A 22,773-nucleotide genomic window follows, 5' to 3' on the forward strand; every position below is an offset into this window, starting at 1 on the left:
ATTAAAGCTTCCGCTGTAAATCAGATTTTTGGAAAATAAACTAGTAAAGCAATGTTTTCTAAAATAGAGGTAAGGCATGTGAGTTAGTTAACTGAAATGATGTTACGAGACAACTTCGCTTTCAAACCTATTCTATGTGACATCACCAGATTCGGCCATAATGTCTAGGTCGGGTTTGGGGTGTTACATAATAAATTTGTTTATTTAAAATTTCAAAAATATTCACTAATTAATTTCCATAATGGATGTTTTAATTCATTGGTAATAGTGTTTTATTTCAATAATTTCATCCAATAAAGATTGAAGTATTATAAACAAATAAATACTTAACAATAAAATGTGACATGCCCTTATTTATCATTTTACACATATCAGCTTTTAGCTAAGTTTTACCAAATGCTTTTAAATAAACAGTTAATAGAATCAATTGGTCAAACTAGCCACTACAATCAGCAATCAACTATCAGCTATCAACCAACTACCAAATAGGGCCAAAGATATATTCAATCATCTCAAACTTCTATATTTCTTCTCCAGATCATTCGAATGAATGATAATCTCATTATTCCCATCTTAAACATCCATACCTCCTCATTGCTTCTTAGTAAGATTAAATCAAAAGCCATGTAATTAAAAATTCAGACATGTCAATACCAAAAACTTTGACTGCACCAAAATTGTTGTTCTAAATATTGTTTGAACATTATGTGAAACAAAATAGTCAAAATTTCTAAAACACTTCTGATATTATTTTATATATTTTAGTAACATATGAAATAATTTTAAAAATATTTGATCAAAACTTTGATATTTTTTTATTAAATTTACTACAATTCTAATAACATTAATTACTACAAGCATTAAACTCGACAAGCTTACTTAAACTAATTAACTTAATTAAATCCAAAAATCTCCAAATTTGAGACTTCAACATGGAACAAAATTTGATAACTTAAAAAGATAGTTTTAATTACATTTTGATAACTTTAATTTTTGGTAAATAAATAGTATTAAGTAATTACAATAGCAAGCATAAAATATAAAAAAAATCTTTAATATATTTTTGAACTAAACCTCGCACAGCTTGAGGAGGTTCGAAGAACACCTAGATATTTATGAATCATGTAGTAGCATGCTTGGTCATGAAGTCTACAACATCATTGTGAGCTATGGAAATGTGACGGATACGAACTTTCTAATTCATCTGAGTTAGCTTATGAATGGCCCGTAATTCTATAATAAGATTATCAATAGAATTATTGACTATGATTAATTCCACTAACAACACATTATCAGACTCAAGTTCAAACTGTCGATCACTCTCGTCCCAAGCAACTTGAAGCCCTTCTAACATGAACCTCGCTTCAATTCTAAACACTTCGTCTTTCCCTAATGACATCGAGTAACCACATAACCAATTACCATCAATATCTCTAATGACTCCTCCAATTGCAGACGAATAACAGCTAAGTGAAACTGTACCATCAATATTAATCTTAACCCATCCACTCTTCGGAGCTGACCATTTGGGATCAATAGCTATAGAACTCGAATGTAGCATAGCCTTTGAGGTTGGATAATAGCTTATCATCCAACTGATACTTGTATCTACCACATCCTGAACAGAAATGTGACAACTAAAAAGCACAAACATATTTATGCTTTTCCATAATAACCAATAAACTATATGAAATAACATTTGCCAGTCAATTTTGTGATTACCACAATTCCCTACATTTTGCATGTTCCAAACAACCCATTCATCAATAGGTAAGGAGAAGAATAGTACCTGCTTTTGAGTTGGTAAAATTGAACTCCAGACTACCCATGGAAATTTACAATCTCTAACTACATGTAACTTGGTCTCAAGGGAAATATTGCAACACTGATATTGGCCCTCACAAGCCATATGTCTTCTAACTCTCTCCTCATTAGTTAATAGTTTGTTCTTCCACAATAACCAAATGAACACTCTAACTCGTTGAGGGACCTTAGCTTTCCAAAATAACTTCCAGACATTAGAGTTATCGTTCGAATCAAATTGGTACATACCTCTATAGCTTTCTATCATGGAAAATGCATTTCTAGTCGCCCATCTCCACGATAAACGATCATCTCCAACTTCCTGAGAAAGGGAAAAACCAAAGCTATTTGTATCAAATTTGGGCCAGGTAGAAGGCTTCGAAGACGGTTCCAATCCCAACTTCCTAACTCATCCACTAAGTCATATTGGCAAAAGTGTCATTTGGTTGCTCAGATTCCATATAGAAATTCTTTAAAGGGCCCAGTTGATAAATCCAGTTGTCATTCAAAAAATTCATCAAGGCTCCAACCTTAATAGTCCAATAAACATTTTTCACCACATCTTGCCAAACTCACATTAAAGACCTCCATATATAGGAACAAATACTCCTATTGATAGAATTCGTTAGTACCCAACAAATCTTGTATTTACTCCTTACAATCTTGACCTATAAGTCATCAATCTTTGTTAATAAAAGAAAATCGAGTTTCAAAAAGAATAGCTTGTTCTAAATAGCTAAACATCATATAACCGAACCTCCAACCTCAACCGGATGACAATAGCCATTCCATTTAACAAGGGTCAGTTTCCTAGTATCAAAAAAGGATCCCCAAACAAAATTATGAGCCAGCTTTTCAATATCACCACACATAGTTATAGGAATACGAACTATAAACATAAAATAATTAGAGATAGATAGCAACATGGATATAGCTAACGTAATTCTGCCCGCCAATGAAATTTTATTAGCCTCCCACCCATTGAGTCTACCACGAACATTATTCACCAAAAACTTAAAAGTGCCAACTCTGACTCTCTTATGAATAATCAAAAGACCAAGGTACATCCCCAAATCGTTCACACGTTCAAAACCCACATTCCTACAAATATCCGACACAATTGTTTCTAGAACATTATGCAATAAAAATACCTAAAATTTGTTCTTATTCACTTTTTATATCGAGAAGTGACAGAAGGTATTCAAAATATCATTTATAACTTCAGATTACTTCGAGTCCGCTTCCCCAAAAAGCTTTAAGTTATCCACAAAAAATAATTGTGATAAAGTTGGACCACTTTTAACTAGAAACAGAGGTCTCTACCTCATGTTATTCACTGATTCATGAATTAAGTGTCCTAACCTCTCCATACATAAGACAAATAAGTGAGAACATAGGGGATCTCCTTGTCATAACCCCCTGGAAGGCCTGAATTCATCCATGATCATACCATTTCAAAGAACCTGAAACGTAGTTGAAGCCACACAATTTATAATTATTGTGATTAACATGGATGACAACCTTGCTTCTAAAAGTGTATCCCTCAAGAAATCCCAATGAATTCTATTATATGACTTCTCAAGATTAATTTTAAGGATCATCCCAGATTTTCTACCTTTAAAATTCCTCAAAGAATGTACCACTTCCTGAGCAATAACAATGTTGTTTGAAATGCTTCTATGTAACAGCCTGTTTTCAGTGGTGTCAAAAATAATGGTTTTGAAACCACGATTCTAATAAGTGAGTTAGTATTTTAATATTTATTTAATGTCTATAAGGTTATATTAGGGTCTATTAAATTTTTGTTATGCAATTTTGAGGTTTATATAGTTAATTAGGTAAAAAGGCTAAACTGTAAAAGATGCAAAAGTTAGTTTCTATTAGTTAAATGGATTCAGTGGCTTTTAAAATATAAGTTAATGGATCTAGTTGGTAACTATGCCATTTATTTTCATGGTGGACAATGATGGACATGATTTGGTTATTTTATAATCTTTTAAACTATGGGTAAAATTATAATTAATTAAATAAACTTATAATAAATCACTAAAATGTTATCATCTTCTTCCTTTTAATTTTTTTCAACCAAAAATACCATTAAAGAAGGAGCTTGAATTTTGGCTAGGGTTATTCAGTTGCATGGTATGTGTTTGAACCCTGTTTTTAGTGATTTTTATGTTTTTGAGCTTGTTTTAGCATAGTTTAGTTTGTCCAATGGTTAATTTGAAAAATTTTTAAAGGATAAGGGACTTCCCATGGATGAATTTGGATGTGTTTTAGGTTAAATTGATAGATTATTAAACTTGGTTGTTAAATAAACTTATTTTGTTAAGTGATTCTTGATGGATTTAGGGTTCAGGGTTAATTTGTTAAAAGTGTAAAATTCCTTGAAGTTGATGAGAAATTTTGATAATTATGGGCTGTTTAGGACCCCTATTAAAACTGGCTAGTATGTTTTTGCTAGAAAAATGGTGAATTTGCAAGTTTGGCTTAAGGACTAAATTGTATAAAAGTTAAAATATTAGGGGTGATTTCATTTCACATTGAAATGAGTTATGAACTAGAATTAATGATTTTTTTTACTATTTGAAATACTTAATTGAGTTAAATTACTATTTAGATCAAGAAAAGGATCAAACGGACTTGAATCAAGGAAAAGCGAAAATCTCAGATTAGTTTCGACTTAGTTGTAACAATCATGGTGATTGAGGTAAGTTCATATGATTTAAATACTTATTAATTATTCTTTGGATTGATTATTAGTTAACAATATGTTAGATATAATTTGACTTGACAATATTACGATAGCTTGAATACTTGATGGTTTAATAATCCCATTTGAACCTTAAGAATTCTTAGGATACAAATGACATGTCATTAGGAATTATATGGTTTTGGATGTTAATCCTAGATGTCCTACCAATGGCTAAGGTCTTGCATTTGTTATAGATTCTCCACAGCTCATGTGAGCATTATTAAAAATGATACGATTACATGAAAATGCATACTATGTGTAAGCATTCCCGAGTATCTGACATAATTCTATATGGTTCAAAGGATAAGTAAAGGCTAATGGAAAGGTATTAATATAAACTGATGGGTGTTAATTATATTATGAAATGGAAAATTTGGTATTTGCAAATGAATGGAAAAAAGGTTATTAAGCAAACATGTGAGAAAAGATGAATGTATGAAATTCATTTAATGAATGGGTGTTAATTATATTATGAAACGGTTGTTACCACTAATAGTTCTTCCTTCCGATGGATCATGCGATTTCCTCATTTACTGTCGCTCAATCATCATCTAAGGGCCAAATGCCTCTTCCTCCACTTGAGATTGGAGACCTGAATTATCAACCCCGGATTTGCCAGCAATAGTTGCTTCCTCTACCACAAGCGATTTGTTTTCAGTGCATAACAACGAGGTATGTCCAAAAAGTCCACACGATAAACAAATATTAGGTAATCCTTCATACTCAACTATTTGGATTCTTCCATTGATTCTAACCTTTGAAACCAAGAATTTTTTCAGATCCACACTAACAGCCAATCTCGCTAATCTCCCTTTGACTGTCGCATCAGTCCGAGCATTGATCCTATAAACCGATCCGATCATACTTCGGATGGCCCTTAGCAAAAAATCAGAGTAATATCATTCAGACAACCCCAATAATCAGATCCAAACTACCTAAGTTTTCATATCACTGTTGGTTGTCGAAAACTGGCTGCCCAGGTTCTCACCGACAAGTAATGATCAAACACCACCCAAGGGACACCTAACACCACCATATCAAAGTCATCTTTCTCCTGGAACCGGACAAGGTAAAAGTAATTTTACAGATCCATTAACTGAAATCAGCCCCTAATATTCCATAGAACAGATCCATTAACTAAAATCAACCCTTAATATTCCATAGAATAGACACCTTGTTTAATAAAGTGTTGAAAGCTATTTTCCTACCCAGTAATTTGATCACAATTGATAGAGCCATTTTCTTTTCAATGAACTTATGGACATGGTCCGAAAATGTGATAGAAGGAATTCCATTCACAGTTTCTGTCATCACATCTTTATCCTGTAACTTGAAATATTCTTCCATACCAACACTCCCATTTGGATTCGATGAATCTGCCATCAACCTAACCTTATACGAATCCTTTGCTACGATCTCCTCTTGCACGGTCTACTCGTTTCCATCCATTGTCGGGTCAGGCACCTCTATAGTTAACTCCGGTTGTCATCTGATTTTCTTCGTAACCCTTTCGACACCACAATTCGAAGCCGTGGAATTCGCTTCCATAGCAAAATCAACTCGAGAGAGCATTTCAAACATGTTCTCTCTAATTGTAATACAACTAAACTGTTAATAAAAATTCAACCTTTTTTATAGTTTTACTTTTTGACGACTTTTGTTAATAGTTTGGTAACTTTCAAAATGATTGTGATTAAGACAAACATAATTTAGAATAGTTTAATAACTACAAATATAATTTTTATAATATTTAATTTATAATTCATGAATAAAGTATACACCAGTAATTAAGACAATAGCATCATCAATGCTAACATAAGCGGTGACATCATCCTTTGTGGGAGAATAAGAAAACAAGCTTTTTGCCAACAAATTCAATTGTTAACTCCACTCAAACGTTTACTTGGTAGACTCGAGACCATCGGCTGCTTCGTCTCAAAATATAATATTTACTTATATTGATCTTTTTGACATGCCAAATTATTTAAAATATTAACCAAATTAAATGTACAGAGATAAAATTATATGTTATATGACATGAGTAATTCAAATAAAATTATATTGATCTTACACCTTTTCTTCCTTAACGGCTATCTATGTCTTGATGAGCAAGAAAAATATCAATATATGCTTCTTTTTATTTTCTTACTTTATGTTCCAATTTGTCTCTTTTTTATGCTACAACTTTTTTTAATGAAATATATTGTAATCTTTAACTTGAATATTTACATATATTAATGTAAGAATATTTAGTTGTGTATTCTAAGCTATTTTTTTTACCATTTATTTACTCAACAATTTTTAATATATTTAAATAATTCCTAAATTGTAGCATTCTAATAGATTTTGTAGAATAAGGATGGATTTAGATGGGCGGTGAGTAGAGTGCAATGCGTTTAGCTTACTTTTTGTCTTACGCTACAGTATTACTACAATATTAAATCTCTAATCCCTAAATAATAATAATAATTAAAGTATTCTTTATATATATATTACTTTTAAATTGCAATATATTTTTCTTATGAAGCCCTTTCTATTAAACATATAATATAAATTTGTATTTATATAAACTATTATATATATAATTAGGCTCCAATGTCATAAAATGAAAAATTCTAAAATTTTTAAAAAATTATATAAAAGTAGCCAACTGTCGATCAACGTGGGTTAGCAATTAATTAACCAAATTGATAATCAATGGCCGCATATGAGAAAAAGTTAAACACGTCGCATGTTTTTATTGGTTGGCCGTATTACTCTTTTTTTTATATATAACTTGATATTTAATTGTGAATTTTTTTTAATATGGTATATGTGTGATTATTTTTTTATTTAATAAGAAATATATATTTTAGAATTTAAAAATAATGGTGTTAATTTTTTAATGTTTAATTTGGGCTTTAATGTTAATTTGATTAAAACTAATTGTTAATATTAACTCTAAATCCCATATCAAATCACATCCATCAAAATTGTATTTGAAAAATTAAACGTAAAATTAAACAAATTCACAATGAACACTAAATTTATTCTATTAACAAAATTATAAAAAATTTAAACCTAATACTATTATCAATTAATTTCATCAAATCAACTCTAAAACTTAAATTAAATACTAAATAATTTACATTGTTATCTTTAGGTACCAAATTATATAACTTTTGTCAAATATAAGTACCAAATTGGACAACAAATAATACATCAACTATATTAGAAAAAATGTTAAACTCAAATACTAAATAATATATTAATTTTTTTTAAACACTATCAACTTTTATACTATAAATTATATCGGATGAATAGCTTATGTGAAAAAATAGGACCAAAAAGTTAAAAATCAAGATTAAAAAAATATAATTCGAAAGTCTCGCGTGCTATAATCTACTTTAATCTAATTTATATTTATTATAATGTTTTTTGTTTAATTGGATATTAATTTAGTTGAAAAAGTTTAGCTTAATGATGTAAAAAGCTCTCAAAGTTAAAAAAGAAGTAGTAGTTAAGCTTTTTTTTTTTACTCAATTGAGCATTTGAACTTTCAAAATGCATCAAAAAAACCTTCAAACTTTTTTAAAAAAAGCAATTAAGCCCTTGCTCCTTTTTTTTCACTCAATTGGGTACTTAAACTTTCAAAATGCATCAAAAAGACCCTCAAATATTTTCAAAAAACAATTAAGCCACCGCTCTTATTAAAAATTAGAAAAAAATTATAAATAATAAAAAGAATAAATTTTAGAAAAATTATTAAATTTTAATAAAAATTTAAAATTTATTAAAAATTAGATTTTTTTATAAAAATTGTAAAAAATAAAAAAAATTTATAAAAAATCATAAAAAATTAACAACCCTAGTTTTTTTCAATTAAAATCATCACGTGTCACAACATAGTGTGACATGTGGCAAAAAATGATAAAAAATCAATAAAAGTTATAGAAAAATTATAAAATTCTTCTTTTGGTATAATAATTTTTATAATTTTTTATATTTCTATGTATTTTATAATTTTTTACGATTTTTATAAAATTTTACATTTTTTATTTTTTAAGAATTTTATATATATATTTTTTATAATTTTTAATATTTTAATATTTTATTAAAATTTAATAATATTTATAGCTTTTATTGATTTTAATTTTTTATAATTTTTAATAAAAGCATAGGCTTAATTGCTTTTCTTGAAAAAGTTTTAGGATATTTTTGATGCATTTTGAAAGTTTAAGTATCTAATTGAGCGCAAAAAAAGTAGGAACTTAATTTTTTTTATGAAAAGATTTGAGGGCTTTTTTGATGCATTTTAAAAGTTCAAGTACTCAAATAAGAGCAAAAAAAAAAAGCAGTGACTTAATTATTTTTTTGAAAAAAATTTGACGGTTTTTTAGCCAAAAAATTAATATACCCTTTCTAATAAATTATTAGTTGGTATTATGTCTTTTCATATTTTTATATATTAATACTTAAATAAAAAAATAAATTAATATATTTAAAGATTAAATATGTGTTCAATAAATTTAAAAATAAATATTTTTGTGCGCTATCAATAATCATTATTAAATAAATAAAAATGATATTTTTTACATATAATATTTTTATTTATATTTTATTGTGAATGTGATATATCATTATTTCTTATGGGCTCAAAATCTTCCCAAAATATTTATCTCAACTGCGAGAAGTTTTGAATGAAGCCATGCGGCAAAGATAAATACCAATCTTTCGCGCTTCCCCTGAGAATTGTCGAGAAAGCTTTACACTTCACCGCATATGAAGCTCCTATCACATTCATATAATCATTATACTGTATGAGATGTACTCTGGGATCCCTCTTACCTTCAAACATCTCTTTCACCATTTTAAACTCCGATGGTAGGCTCACAATTGCCACTATTGGGGACAAAGGTTGTTTGAACAAAACAACCAATTATTGTCTTGTAAATCAGGGTGCAATGATCGAACATTTCTATGTAAAAGCATCCATCTTATTTTGCCATGGCTTTGCATGTGCTCCGACAGCCTCCTCCTTGATAGATGTGACATGATCTTGAAGATCAGATTGGTCAAACTGCATCTTTCTTCTCAGTTCTTCTTTCTGTCTTAGTAGCTCCTGTTGATATAATTGTTGTTGTTCAAACCTGGTACTCTGTTGAGTCATCTATTCCTTCATCATCCTCAGTTGCTCCTACAAACCAAATAGTTGCTAAGACAATGCCCTTTGATAAGAGAGAAGCAACGATGCCCCCTAATTAGAAAAAAACATGGTCCCTGGCAAGAGGGAGGATTGAGATTGAAAAAATTGGATGCACCTGACTGGCCTGAGTTGCTCAGATTTTTTGGTCAATTAGCAAACCAACTAGAAAAAAGGTCTATTTCACGGGGTTGATTGCCAGTGTCAGAACCTTCTACTTGGTCCGATGGAAAGTTGCTGAGGAGATTCTCGTTAGGGTGAGTCATCTTGGTTTTCTGATTATCTGAAGATTGGAACTCTGTCCACGCTTACCGCATTAAATTGTTTAGTGTTTTTGTGTCTCAAAAAGGGTTAAAATCTCTATTTATATGATACGGTTATTAGTCATGGATGTAATGTTGTAAGTAGGTCCCCATGTATGCCAACACGTACCCTACTCTGGGATTAATACGTGTTCCCTAAGTGTGGGTTCGTCTGCATGGTGGCGTGAACCTATATCATGTGAGCTCATGAAAGGACGCGAACACCTCACGTGTGAACTCAAGGTGCGAACCACATAGGCTACAGGTCGAGACTCAATTGGGTAACTGGGTAGGGTAGCGGGTTGGTAATGATGAACACCATAATAACTATATTAATATCTAATATTCAATAATTATTTTATTTTAATTGTATATTAAATTTGTTTTAAAATGAACTACTGTTGCATGTGTGCGTGTTTTTTCTTTTGAGAAATAAAAAAAAAAAAAGAAAAAAAAGCTTTAGGTTTACAATTTTCAATGGAGGAGACTCGTGGGATAATTGATAAAGAATATTTTCATTTTTGATGACCTTTGCAGTTCGGTTGCTGACAAAATGTTTTATTTTGTTTATGGAGTTGACTTGGTACGTGATGGGGTGGTTAGACTTTTGCACCCAGCTTTGGTTTAAACTTTCAACGGTTGCGGCGGTTAGTGCTTTAGTCATGCAGCAGAATTAATTAATTTAATTTCCCTCAAATTTTAAACAAATCATTCGAATTTGTTCTCCTTTTGTTTTTGCCTTATCTAAAATTTCCAAGTCGTCACGAGGGCTAATTCTTTGCTTGGAAAAGAATAAAAAGACTTTGAAGCCCCCAAGTGGGGAGTTTTCATACCAACCTACTTACCACTCATTAATCCATTGGATTTTAAATGGTAATTTCTCTTATAACCAGTCCCATTTTTTTTATCAATCAACAAAATTAAAAGATGTATATTTTATTTTATATTCTTTTTATGTACATAAATTTAATAAGTTCAATCAATATAATAAATTATCAAATCAATTAATTTATCATGCGTTATTAAATTCAAGTAATCGATTCATAAATTTATGATATTTCGAATTCATAGCAATATATTTAATTAGCGAATTTAATAGTTTATTAAATTGATATTTTAATTTCACTCATCTAAGATTATTTTTATTTAATAAAAATTGATTAATAGATTTTCTTTCAATTGAAATTTAAATCATTTTATCAAAATAATATTTTAATAAAAAGTATTTTTATTTAATAAATTATAATTAATAGATTTACTTTTATGAAATAACTATAATTTTACTTAACATTTTTTACAATATTTTGTTATAGATGTGAAAAACTGTTATAGAAAGTTAAAATAAAGTATAAAAACCGATTCTACTTAAAAGTTTACTATTATAGCGAAATACTATTATAACAAATGACTATTATAGAGAGAGCTGGCTAATTTCATTTGTTAAAATTTTGGTTTGCTTTGATTATTCTATGATTTGGTCTGTTTTGATTAATACCAACTTATATTGGTGTATAACAACTCGTCTCGTACAAATATTAATAATTTAAATCAACTTTAACTTTTATTAAATTAAAACTAAAATGTAATTATTAAATTTATGTATGATTCAAGAATATAAATAATCATATATCAAAATACATCAGAGCGGTGATTAAAATTTTTGTCAAATATCCGTTTCATATGGATTCAAACAGCATTATTACCATCCTCTATCCCTAATATTGTATCAAAAAGACATGGTCCTAATTTTGCTTCGAATATTACCATCTTTTCTACTAAAAGAAAAAGCAACATTTTCCATTAGGTTGAATGCTCTAACAAGGAAAATGAAAGAACAAAATTGAGCAATTGAAATGGTATAGAAGCATATTGTAATGCTATAAATCTCTATCAACCAGATATTGTTGGGTGATTCATTTACATTACTTCAAATTTTGTGGTGTTCACTGTTAGATCTATAAGTAGCAAATTAATGGCGAAAATGTTTTAAGATATATAAAACTTTAATATTATACGTCACGTAAGCTAATTCAAATCATCGTCATCATAAAGCTGCTGTCTTAGGAACCAAATATTCTCTTCGTTCCACACACTCTCCATCGAATCTCCACCGTCCGTCGCCTCAATTTCAACCCCACCCCATGTTCCCGCTATTGTATTTCCTGAACCCGACCCGTTTTGTAAGCTATTCGGGTATTTTGAATTTGTCAGGTCTGAAACGGAAGAGACTTGGGCGTCCAGGGAATCTGATGAAGTGCCTGATAACTCGGGCAAGAGACTCGGGTCAACTCGGACCGAACCGATCGTATCTGCGTAGGTAGTGGTGGTGGAGGAGGATTGTTGAGCCGAGTGGGATCCAGATGAAGCGCAGATTTGTTCGACCAGACGAGGGATCCAAACGTACCGCATGGCGTCCCTGAATTGCTTGCTGTTAACGTCGCATTTAAGCTGTTTCGCCTGTTTTTGGACTCTGGTTCTCCAATAGTTCTTTATCTCATTGTCTGTCCTTCCAGGCAAATGTTGTGCAATTTTAGACCATCTTCATGATCAAAACCAGATCCAAGTTAGCACAAAAAACCCATTCATATATGAAAATTTAAGGAATGATGAAAGCAAAATTGAGGTTTTTAAGTAAAAAACACAAACCTGTTGCCCCATCGAGAATGGAGTTGAAGAATCAATAGCTGTTCTTGGAGACTAATGTTCCCACGTCTCACTTCCGGTCTCAAATAGTTCAGCCATCTTAATCTACAGCTTTTGCCGGTTCTTTTCAATCCTGGACCAATTCATTTCGTTTCGTTTTCAGTATCACAAAAAAGAAATCATGTGCAGAAGAGATGCATAGAAGGCTTAAAATTCTTGGGTTTTATACCTGATAAGCGAGCAACTGAGTTCCAGCGACCTTCGCCATGGATATTAACATAAGCTTTAAGCGTGAAGTCTTCTTCTTCAGTCCATGGACCTTTCTTTACGTCCATATCTTCTTCACTTTGTGGGGTTTCAGATATGAAACCAGTCTCGTAAACATCCATTTCTGAGCTGAAAAGAAACGGGCTTTGTTTTTTTTCCGATGAAGAAACCAAAAAGGATAGAGAGGGATTTGATTCGTGACTTTGGGTTGATTCGAGCAAAGGGGATTCATTTATATAGGGGGAGTTTGGACTGACTACCAAAAAGTAAACAATGATTTTTTTTTTTGATGAAGAAGAGAAAACAGGGGCATGTGTGTGTGATGAAAAAGTAGAAATAGCAACGACCCATTTGTGAATTTTCTATTTGGGTTTTGACTGTCTGACTTTTCCATGTCTTATGTATTGGTCTCGTACACGCACAATTGGACAAAATGTTTGAATATGAACTATGAAGACCAAACACTATTCTACGAGGATAAAAAGGTTAGTTTCTTTTTTTTCAAAACGAGGACAAGTTGTGTGTTGTTTTATTATTACATAGATCCAATATTTTCAACGTGTTCTGCTGTGGTTGCAACATGTGAAGATGATGAAAATAGTCAATGCTTGGATCAAAATTTTTACTATTTGTGACCGACCATGTAATGCTATTTCTCCTCCTCCTTTGTGTCTAAAACTAGAAGTAGATCTTCTCTTTCTTGTGGGGTTTTAAACTACCATTTCATCAACAGTTAAAAGAGCATATGGCGCTGATAAGATAAAACCCATTTTAAGATTTTATTATGTTTAAACGCATGACCTTAGATTCATGCGCAATCAGGATACCATTTGAATTATGTGGTATTCTGGTTGCCCTTCAATATTTAACCATCATCAATTCAAACTACTTTTCATGCACTCTTATTTTTAACTAGTTATGAATTTCCACTACATGTCAAGGGGTGATTCTCACTCGTCAACAATTTAGAGGTATTTTTAGAAAATTTTTTAAGAGTCAAGGGACATATTTTTAATTGTGTTGTTAGGTTTTAGATTCAAGAAAAAGAAAGAGAGTTTGGTGAGCAGAGGAAAGTCAATTTGGTAGCTGTTGCAGATTGTGACTCATTGATGTAATTTTCATTCTTTTTCTGCAAATGGTGTGCTGACAGAAATTGTTTTGGTTTAGAATATAGAATTATGTGAAGAAACCCAATTTAGCAATCAATGTAGTGAGGAAGTTTGGTGTGATTAAAAGATATAATCCCCACCAAGTCAATCAAATTTCTCTTTCAACTACATGTATCTGTTATTCTGATTTTCGTTACAAAATTTATTACAATAAGTTTAGGAGAATACATATTTCTAATTCCTTTTCTTTTCTTTTTTTCATTCTACGATTAAAAACAAAATTACATAATGAATTCATTGTTTTTCAGTACCTAGAAGTTAAAGAAAGCTGGGCAATAAAATTTTGATAAAATCTGTTTGCAGCTCAGACAACTTACACCAAGCTAAATGCTGACTGTAGTGTAGATGAAAAACGAGAAGCAATGGTCCTAGAGGCAAACGCCTGAATCTTGTTCTTGGCATCTGAATTTATTATAAAGAGGAAAAAAGAAAATCTTGTAAGATAATAGAAATGATATAAACTGTATCTGAGAATTGGCTTCACAGGTTCAGGTTAGATTAAGGTTAAGGGATTAAAGATCCCACCAATCCACTCAAAGGTAAATTTGTGTGGATTTCAAGTTAATTAGCATGAAGTCTAAGGTTCGATAACTATATTTGAAAACCCTTCTTCCTTCCGATCCCATTTTGTATAAAAAAAAAATCAGCTCACCTTCAATCCAAATGAACAAATAAGCCAATAAAATCCAACTTTAACCAAACCCATGGTTTAAGGTGATCTTAGTATCATTTTCTCTGTTTTAGGCTTGCATTTCTATTTACAAGTTTGCTCCAAGCCTGTGTAGTATAAGATCTAAAGTTTGAACGGGCCGATGAAGCCACAGTTAGAGTGGAAAAGTTGTTGTTCTTTGGCATCATAGACCTGGGTTCGAGTCTTGGGTCACCTGTGCGCTCCTCTCCTTGGTTTGTAATGATCAAATCAAACAATAACACAAATGGTTGGATGGCATGTTGTAGGTTATTTCATTAACAAAAAACTGACTAGATAGGCTTCAAGAGCCTTTCAAAATCCACCTAAACCAAGCTAATGACATGGACTGCCACGGTGTGTGATCTAAAACTATCACCCTTTAGCTTGTTTTTCTACACGATTTATCGTTCTACAAGGATTACTATAAATCTGAAACGGCGGAATCTCATACCTTTACGACATTTGGTGAATCCGATGATGTTGGCAATGGCAAGGCTCAAACAAACTCCCACAACTAGGAGATAATCAACTTCAAGTCTTACCAATGAAAATATCCCAAAGATGGTCCAAGCAATTGCCTGAATAGAAAAAAAAAAGGACAAGAGAAAGTATTAAATGTTAAAACTTGAAAGCATATTAGAGTGAAAGCGTTGCAAATTCATCAGCAAGTCACTTCCAATCCATTGTCGCAATAATTACTTACATTAAGATACAATGTCCACCAAAATAACCAAGAATCCTTTTGGTTAATACGAGCTAAGGACTGCATGGGGGGGGGGAGGGGGTAAAAAATAATGTCAAACAATGGAATTTGCAAATGAAGAGATAGGGGTAACCAAAATGTAAAGGACAAACCTCGTGGTCAAGGCACTCAAATCTCCATATGCTCTCACCTTGCTCATTTATTTCATTCCACCACCTAAGCCCTACCAATATACGGCCGCTAACATTCTTGACCACCCAAAAATCAAGTGCAGCAAGCACGACGGTGATCACAAAGATGATAACAAAACTATCCGCAAACAGCGTTGAAAGCATGTAAAATGCCAAAGCCGAGGCCTGTCCGAAAAGACACTATACATCAACCAGGGGGAAATGAAATCATGCAATTCTCAAAAACAGCACAAAATTATCACAGCAATCACCTTGAAGAGGACGTGAAAGAAGCATGTTTTGGGATTGGCATAGTTTTCTTCTTCGGGCTGTGATGTAATAGATGAAAAACATATACGTAAATAACAAGAAACCCGAATCTAAAATGTTATGATCTGAGAAATTAGATGGCATGAAAGTCTTTATAAGTTTGGGTTTAGGGGGGAATTTTACCTGGCTTAGATCCATGAATGAGATGAATATTCAAATGTAAACTATAATAGTCCTTTTCTTTTGTATGGATTAAAGACGAATTCAGAGATTGTGATAGAACAAGTTTGTAGGGAAGGGGGGTGGGTCTGTGCTTTGGCTCATTTCGCTCCTATAAAATTTCCCTCGTTCTCGCACGAAACGTTGTTTATTTTTCAACAAAATGGACCTTATTTTTATTTTATTTTTTGGGGGTGGGGGGGCATGGGGGTTTGAGACAGTCACGTTGTTCATTGGACTGAGTCGAGTAGCGATTTAGATAGCGAATTTGGTTCTAAATTGGGTCTAACTTTTTGACACCAGATAAATGCAGGCCTGCCTATATTCCGTAGGGATGGGGCTTTTACTAATCAGCTTTGCATTAAATTATACAGAGTTCAGTTCAGGTATAAATCGAATCATAATCATAACAGTTTAACTTATAATTTGGGGCTTATTTTTCTTTCGGCAAATAACTTAATTATTTTGTGGTTGAGATCTTGGGGTTTAATAATAATAGATGTTAAGTTAAAAATTTTAGTATTTGTGAGTTTGGTCGATATTTATGTTATTTTGTCATATTGATATTTCGGTCCATATTTATTTTATTGAATTTTCGATTTGAGTTTTATAATTGAATTTGGGTTCTATTATTTGTAAATATTTGTATGATACAATTAGTGTAATTGGTGCACTTCAAATACTTCTCACCAATTTTTATAAGTAGCATTCTAAAAGTCACCTAATAATTTGAGATTGAGTGTATTTTTTATAATTACACATGTACGACATGTTTGAGTAATCATTATAATTAGTGGATCTCACAAAATTAAGTGCAATTGGAGCACCCTAATTACATTATACAATTTTTAGGAGTAGGTTGGTATGGTAAGTAATAATGTGCCCAATTAACATATTTATTGTGCTTAATTTTGATAAATTCTTAAATGAGATGCTACTAATTTTGGGTTTATTATTTAATTTTCGATCAGTGCAAAAGCAAACCTAAAAATTCAATTTGGTTGTCGTAAAAGTTTTGGATAAAAATAAATTGATAGATAATGATTTATTTTGAAAACTTTTATTTTAAGATTTATTTGTAAAAAAACATACTTCTAATTTTTCATTAGAACAATATTTTGATTTTTTAGTATTTTATCTTTAGAATAATTTTTTGATTTTTTAGGATTTTATTATTTTATCTTTAATATTAGATATAAGTAAAGAATTCAAATAGGATTAAGTACATATAATATAAATTTACTATCTTGATGTGAATGAAACATATGAAGATAGTTGGTTAAGGTAGTTATCTAGTTGTTAGACTAAATTGTTATTTATGGTATGTAAGCATGGCTACATCAAATAGCCAATGTGTGTTCATTTGTTCATCAAGTTCTTGAATCAAAAATCAAGTCTTTCTTCTTTATTGTTGTAGTAGGTTCAATATTTTTCAAAGCATGACATGATAAAACTTGGTGAAATTTTTTTTTCTGTGGGAACATCAAATTCTTTTGATTCTTGAAGGTTATGATCTTAAGGGATATGTTTTAGGCACAATTAATGTTCCTTTACAATTTGTAGTTGGCAATGAAGGTCGATTAGTTGAAAATCTAGCATTTCTTGTTCATAAGAAGAAGGATAAATTTTTAGCTTCAGATGATGTTTTGGTGTATATCACAAAGGCTAGTACTAGTTTTGAAGTTTGGATGACTATTGAAAGAAGGTTTGGTGGGAAGTCAAGCATTAAGATTTCCAGTATGCATCATTCGTTATATTCTTTAAAGAAAGGCAATCTGATTGTTAAAGAATACTTGTTTAAGGTGACAAGTATGTGTGATAATTTGATTGCAATCGATATTATGGTGACAGATCAAGAGCAAGTAAGCATAATTTTGGCATGAGTTTCTATGGATTACGAATCTATTCATGTATTTGCGTCAATAACTTTGATGTTACTTAATCTATTGACTGAAATGCTTCCTGATTGTGAATCAAGACAGTTAGCATTACTTGCTGAGGTTCTTATGCAGGCTAATTTGGCATCTCACCAAAAACATGTGGAGCATCAAACAAAACAAATTGATTACTCCAGGAGTTAATACTCAGGAGTTCAAGCAAGGACATCGTGGTAATGGTTGTGGTTGGTATTGTTCTCGACCTCAATGTCAGTTGTGTTGCAAGGTTGGTCATGTGGTTTAGACTTGTTACTACAGGTTTGATGAGAATTTTTCCAGTGTTGATCAAAGTTCTTCGATGTTGATCAACTATCATCACTTTGATGGACAAAGGTGTGCTACTCAAGTTCCTCATTGCTCGTCTATGTCACATTGATGTGAGTTGACTGTTTTATCTTCCCAAACTCAATCTCAGTCAAATCCAGTTAGTCTTGGATGCTCTTCTTCTACTAATATGGATCAAGCCTAGTATTCTGACTCAGGAGAAACTAATTATATTACTTTTGACATGACTACTCTTATGAATGCGTCATCTTATACAGGTACAAGTAGAGTGTCTATGGGCAATGGTGAGTCAGTATCTATTACTAACATAGGGTCTTCTACTCTACTGGTTGGTCCTAGGGTCTTGTAACTCCGAAATGTGTTTCATGTACCAACTGTTTGTAAGAATTTGCTATCAGTAGGTCATTTTGCAAGATATAATGGAGTTTACTTTGAGTTTCATCCTTTCATTCATTTTGTGGAAGATATTCAGACAGGGAAAACTCTATTAGTGGGTCGCATGCTTGATAGACTCTATAGATTTGATTTTTCTCGTACAGCTTCCAATGTAGTTGCTGGTGTGACTGTTGGGACACGTATGTCACATCGAAGGTGGTGTGCAATGCTTAGCTAAAAAATCCTGTTAAGTTGTGGCATTAAAGACTCGATGACCCTTGAATTAGCACTCTTAGTCGTATTTTGCGTGATTGTAATGTTATTTTTAGTTATAATAAGTTGTCTCATGTTTGTTCAGCTTGTCAACTAGTTAAAGCTCATAAGTTACCATTTGATTCTTCACAAACAATGTATTCTTTTCCCTTTGAATTTGTAGTATCAGATGTTTGGGGATTAGCATAAACACAACTAGATGGTTTTCTTTATCATGTTTCGTTTGTTGACATGTATAGTTAATATACCTAGTTGTATTTTCTCAAGACTAATTCTGTAGTTTCAAGTTGTTTCTTCTATTTCTAGAAGTTTGTTGGTGTTCTATCAAAACTTTTCAAAGTGATTGGGGAGTCGAATATTGTTCTTTCTTGAAGGAGCTCCCTTGATTTGTCATTCAACATAGAATCACATGTCGACATACTTTTGAGCAAAATGGGGTAGCTGGAAGGAAACACAGACCTGTAGTTGACATGAGACTCATTCTTCTGGCTCAGGCTTTTATGCCTTTGGATTTTTGGTCACATACTTTCTCTCATGTTATTCATTTGGTGAATAGATTACCTACTATGGTTTTTCAAGGTTCTACTTCATATGAGAAACTTTATAGAGCCAAACTTGATTATTAACAACTTACAATGTTTGGATGTACTTGTTTTCCTTACTTGAGACCTTTCAATTAGCGTAAGCTTTAGTTTCTATCAAAGTAATGTGTTTTCATTAGACTTGGAATAAATAAAAAAGGGTAAAAGTGTCTTGATACTGAATGACGAGTGTTTGTCTCTCAACATGTTGTATTTGATGTGTATAAGTTTCCTTTTAGTTGTGATTTTCAATCAAAGTCTAATCTGGACTCTATACAGTAATCTCGTTAATAGCCTTATGTGCTTGAGGTTGTGACTTCTAAGCCAAGGAATACTATGTTCTCATCAAGTTCGTTGTCAACTTTAACTAGGGATTCTTCTTTGGCAAGTCTAGCACAAGTTTCTTCTATAGCAAGCTATCCTTCGGCAAGGGAGATTGTGTCTTCGGCAAGGGAGATTGTGTCAGACTCTCACATTGAAGGTCAGCTTGAAAGAATTAAGAAAGAGACTGTACTAGTAATAATGACTCTACTACACTTGGAGGTTTTGAGAGGCAGATGCCACCTCTGTATAATTCTTTGAATTTACATCTCATGCAAACTAAATTGAAGAGTGGAATATTCAAGCCTAAGGTATTCTCATTAGTCTTAACTGAAAGGGAACTAATGTCCATTGAAGAAGCTTTTAAGAGTGTTGCTTGGACAAAATCTACAAAGAGGGAGTATGAAGCATCGATCAAAAACCAAACTTGGGAACTGATATATTTACCTGAAAGTCGTAGGGAACTGATTGTAAGTGGATCTTTAAACTAAAAATGAATGTTGATGGCTCGGTGGCTAGATAAAAGGGCAGATTGGTGGTTAAAGGTTATTTGTAAGAAACATGTATTGATTTTCAAGAGACTTTCAATCTTATGGTTAAACCAACAACAATTAGGGTGGTTCTTGCCCTTGCAGTCTCGATGGAGTGGTCCCTTAGACAAGTGGATCTCAATAATGCGTTTCTAAATGGTGATCCACATGAAGAGATTTACATGGTGTAACCACCAGGCTTTGAACAGCAAGGAAGTGATAGAAAGCAATTGGTGTGTAGGTTAAAAAAGGCTTTATATAGCCTTAAGTAAGCTCCTCGAGTTTGGTTTCATAAGTTAAAAGACTATCTTGCAGCTATTAAGTTTGAGGTTTCAAAGTCTGATACTTCTCTTTTTATTTGACGAGAAGGCTCTACACTTCTTTATGTTTTGGTGTACGTGGATGACATTATTGTTAGTGGAAATGACTCACATGGAATAAATTGGTTTGTTAAGGAGCTAGACATTTAGTTTTCTTTAAAGGACTTAGGAAGGTTAAGTTACTTTTTGGGCATTGAGGTTACTTATACTCTAAATGGTCCATTTTTCAATCAGAGGAAATATATTCTTGATTTGCTTCGAAGGCCATCCATGGACAAGTTACAAGGATCTCATACACCTATGGTGACTATATGTAATTTGTCAGCTCAAGTAGGAACTCTTACTAAAGATGAGTACTTGTGCAGGAGTATAGTAGGTGCATTGTAATATGTTGTGATAACAAGGCCAGACATTGCATTTTTTGTGAATAAAGTGTGTTGGAACACGCACAAATTATTGGGCCCTCATTTTAAAGCTGTTAAGAAGATCTTACACTAATTACAGGATACATTGGGTCATGGGTTGTGTTTCACTTAAGCTTCAAAACTTTTGCTTAAAAGATATTCATATGCAAATTAAGGTACAAATGTTGATGATCAAAGGTCTACTTTAGGGTATTGTATGTTTTTTGGAGGAAATCCAATTTCATGGAGTTCAAGAAAACAACAAGTTGTTTTGAGATCTACTGCTGAGGCTGAATATAGAAGCCTAGCACATGTCACAGTTGAAATAATTTGGCTACAGTATTTGCTGTCTGTATGTACTAGTTATAAGCAAAGCTTTAGTATGGTATGATAGTTCAACAACTATTGCAATTGTAGGGAATTCTGTTTTGCATTCCAAATTTAAACATGTAGAATTGGATCTATTATTTTTCAGGGAAAGAGTTGTAATTGGTTCACTTCAAGTTGGTCATGTTTCTAGCTAAGAACAAATTGCAAATATACTCTTTGAGTCATTATCAGCAGTATTGTTCACAAAATTTAGAAGTCAGCTTAAGGTTGTTAGCAGTAGTCATGAAATTAATGGTAGAGAAAAGAGTCACCAAGCACGAGGAATGTTATAAATATTAAACAATTGAAGTTATTTGGTTAAGGTAGTTATCTAGTTGTTAGAATAAATTGTTATTTCTGGTATTTTTGGTATGTAAACATGGCTACATTAAATAGCCAATATGTGTTCATGTAACACCCCAAACCCGGCCTGAAAGTTTAAGCTGAACTTGGATGAGTTACACCAACACATTGAAAACCGATTTCTTTTTGAAATTCTAACTTTGAAAACCAGAAATTTACTTTTTTCATTTTAGGTGATTTTATAATTTCGTGTTAGAAAATTAACCGATACGGATGAGATTATCAAAAGGAAAACAAGGCAAAGTCCAAAGACCATTTACAAATCGAAAGGATCAAAGCACAGTTATTACAGTGCAAGACAATCTGAGCTCCCGAACACCATCCGATCCTAAGTCAGATGTCCACTTGAACAGAATAAGGTAAGACAAGGGTGAGCTACTAAGCATCACATAACCAAACTCAGATACAAATAACAAATCTTGATATATACATCAAAGTCACACAAGGAACTTAAGACAATTTTATAACTAGTACAGAATAGGTTTAGAATATCATAAAGGTTTCCACAACAATAGTACAACCAAACTGAACAAAACAGAACGAAACAGAACATAACGAATCAAGTAGAACTGAATCGAACAGAGCATAGCAAAACAGAACTAAACAATAATGTGCGTTATGCAGATGCTGTATTTTTCAAATAGATCAAAATGTAGATTTATCAAAAAATATCCTACCTAAACTCTGTTACACACCAAAATAGAGTTCCCCAAAAACTCATTCAACCAATTCACACCAACAGATATATGTGGGTGGTGCCACCAGTATTTTACAGTTAAAACTGCCAGATCGGATACATGTGGTCAAGCCACTATAGTACAATCAAACTGTCAGAACAGAA

At 32.0% G+C, this 22,773-nt stretch overlaps 2 protein-coding genes across 3 annotated transcripts; both read right to left on the reverse strand.

The window, feature by feature from the left end:
* Positions 1-11,818: 11,818 nt before the first annotated feature.
* On the reverse strand, positions 11,819-13,208 carry LOC107926862 (transcription factor MYB78). The gene is made up of 3 exons (XM_016857801.2): positions 12,915-13,208; positions 12,689-12,818; positions 11,819-12,581 (listed from the first exon to the last, which is right to left on the reverse strand). The coding sequence occupies exons 1-3, from the start codon at positions 13,072-13,074 to the stop codon at positions 12,068-12,070; spliced, it is 804 nt and encodes a 267-aa protein (XP_016713290.1). The 5' UTR covers positions 13,075-13,208; the 3' UTR covers positions 11,819-12,067.
* Positions 13,209-14,214: 1,006 nt separating this feature from the next.
* On the reverse strand, positions 14,215-16,278 carry LOC107926880 (Golgi apparatus membrane protein-like protein ECHIDNA). 2 transcript variants are annotated; one of them, XM_016857818.2, is made up of 6 exons: positions 16,139-16,272; positions 15,958-16,014; positions 15,668-15,871; positions 15,516-15,575; positions 15,264-15,390; positions 14,215-14,523 (listed from the first exon to the last, which is right to left on the reverse strand). In XM_016857818.2, exons 1-6 carry the CDS (start codon positions 16,151-16,153, stop codon positions 14,435-14,437), a joined length of 552 nt encoding a protein of 183 aa, XP_016713307.1. In that variant the 5' UTR covers positions 16,154-16,272; the 3' UTR covers positions 14,215-14,434. The 2 variants fall into 2 exon arrangements, with proteins under 2 accessions (XP_016713307.1, XP_040930516.1); XM_041074582.1 differs by lacking the exon at positions 15,516-15,575 and having other exon boundaries at positions 16,139-16,278.
* Between the last annotated feature and the right edge of the window lie 6,495 nt (positions 16,279-22,773).

The sequence above is a fragment of the Gossypium hirsutum genome, chromosome A08 (assembly GCF_007990345.1).
Source record: "Gossypium hirsutum isolate 1008001.06 chromosome A08, Gossypium_hirsutum_v2.1, whole genome shotgun sequence".
Classification (NCBI taxonomy): Eukaryota; Viridiplantae; Streptophyta; class Magnoliopsida; order Malvales; family Malvaceae; genus Gossypium; species Gossypium hirsutum.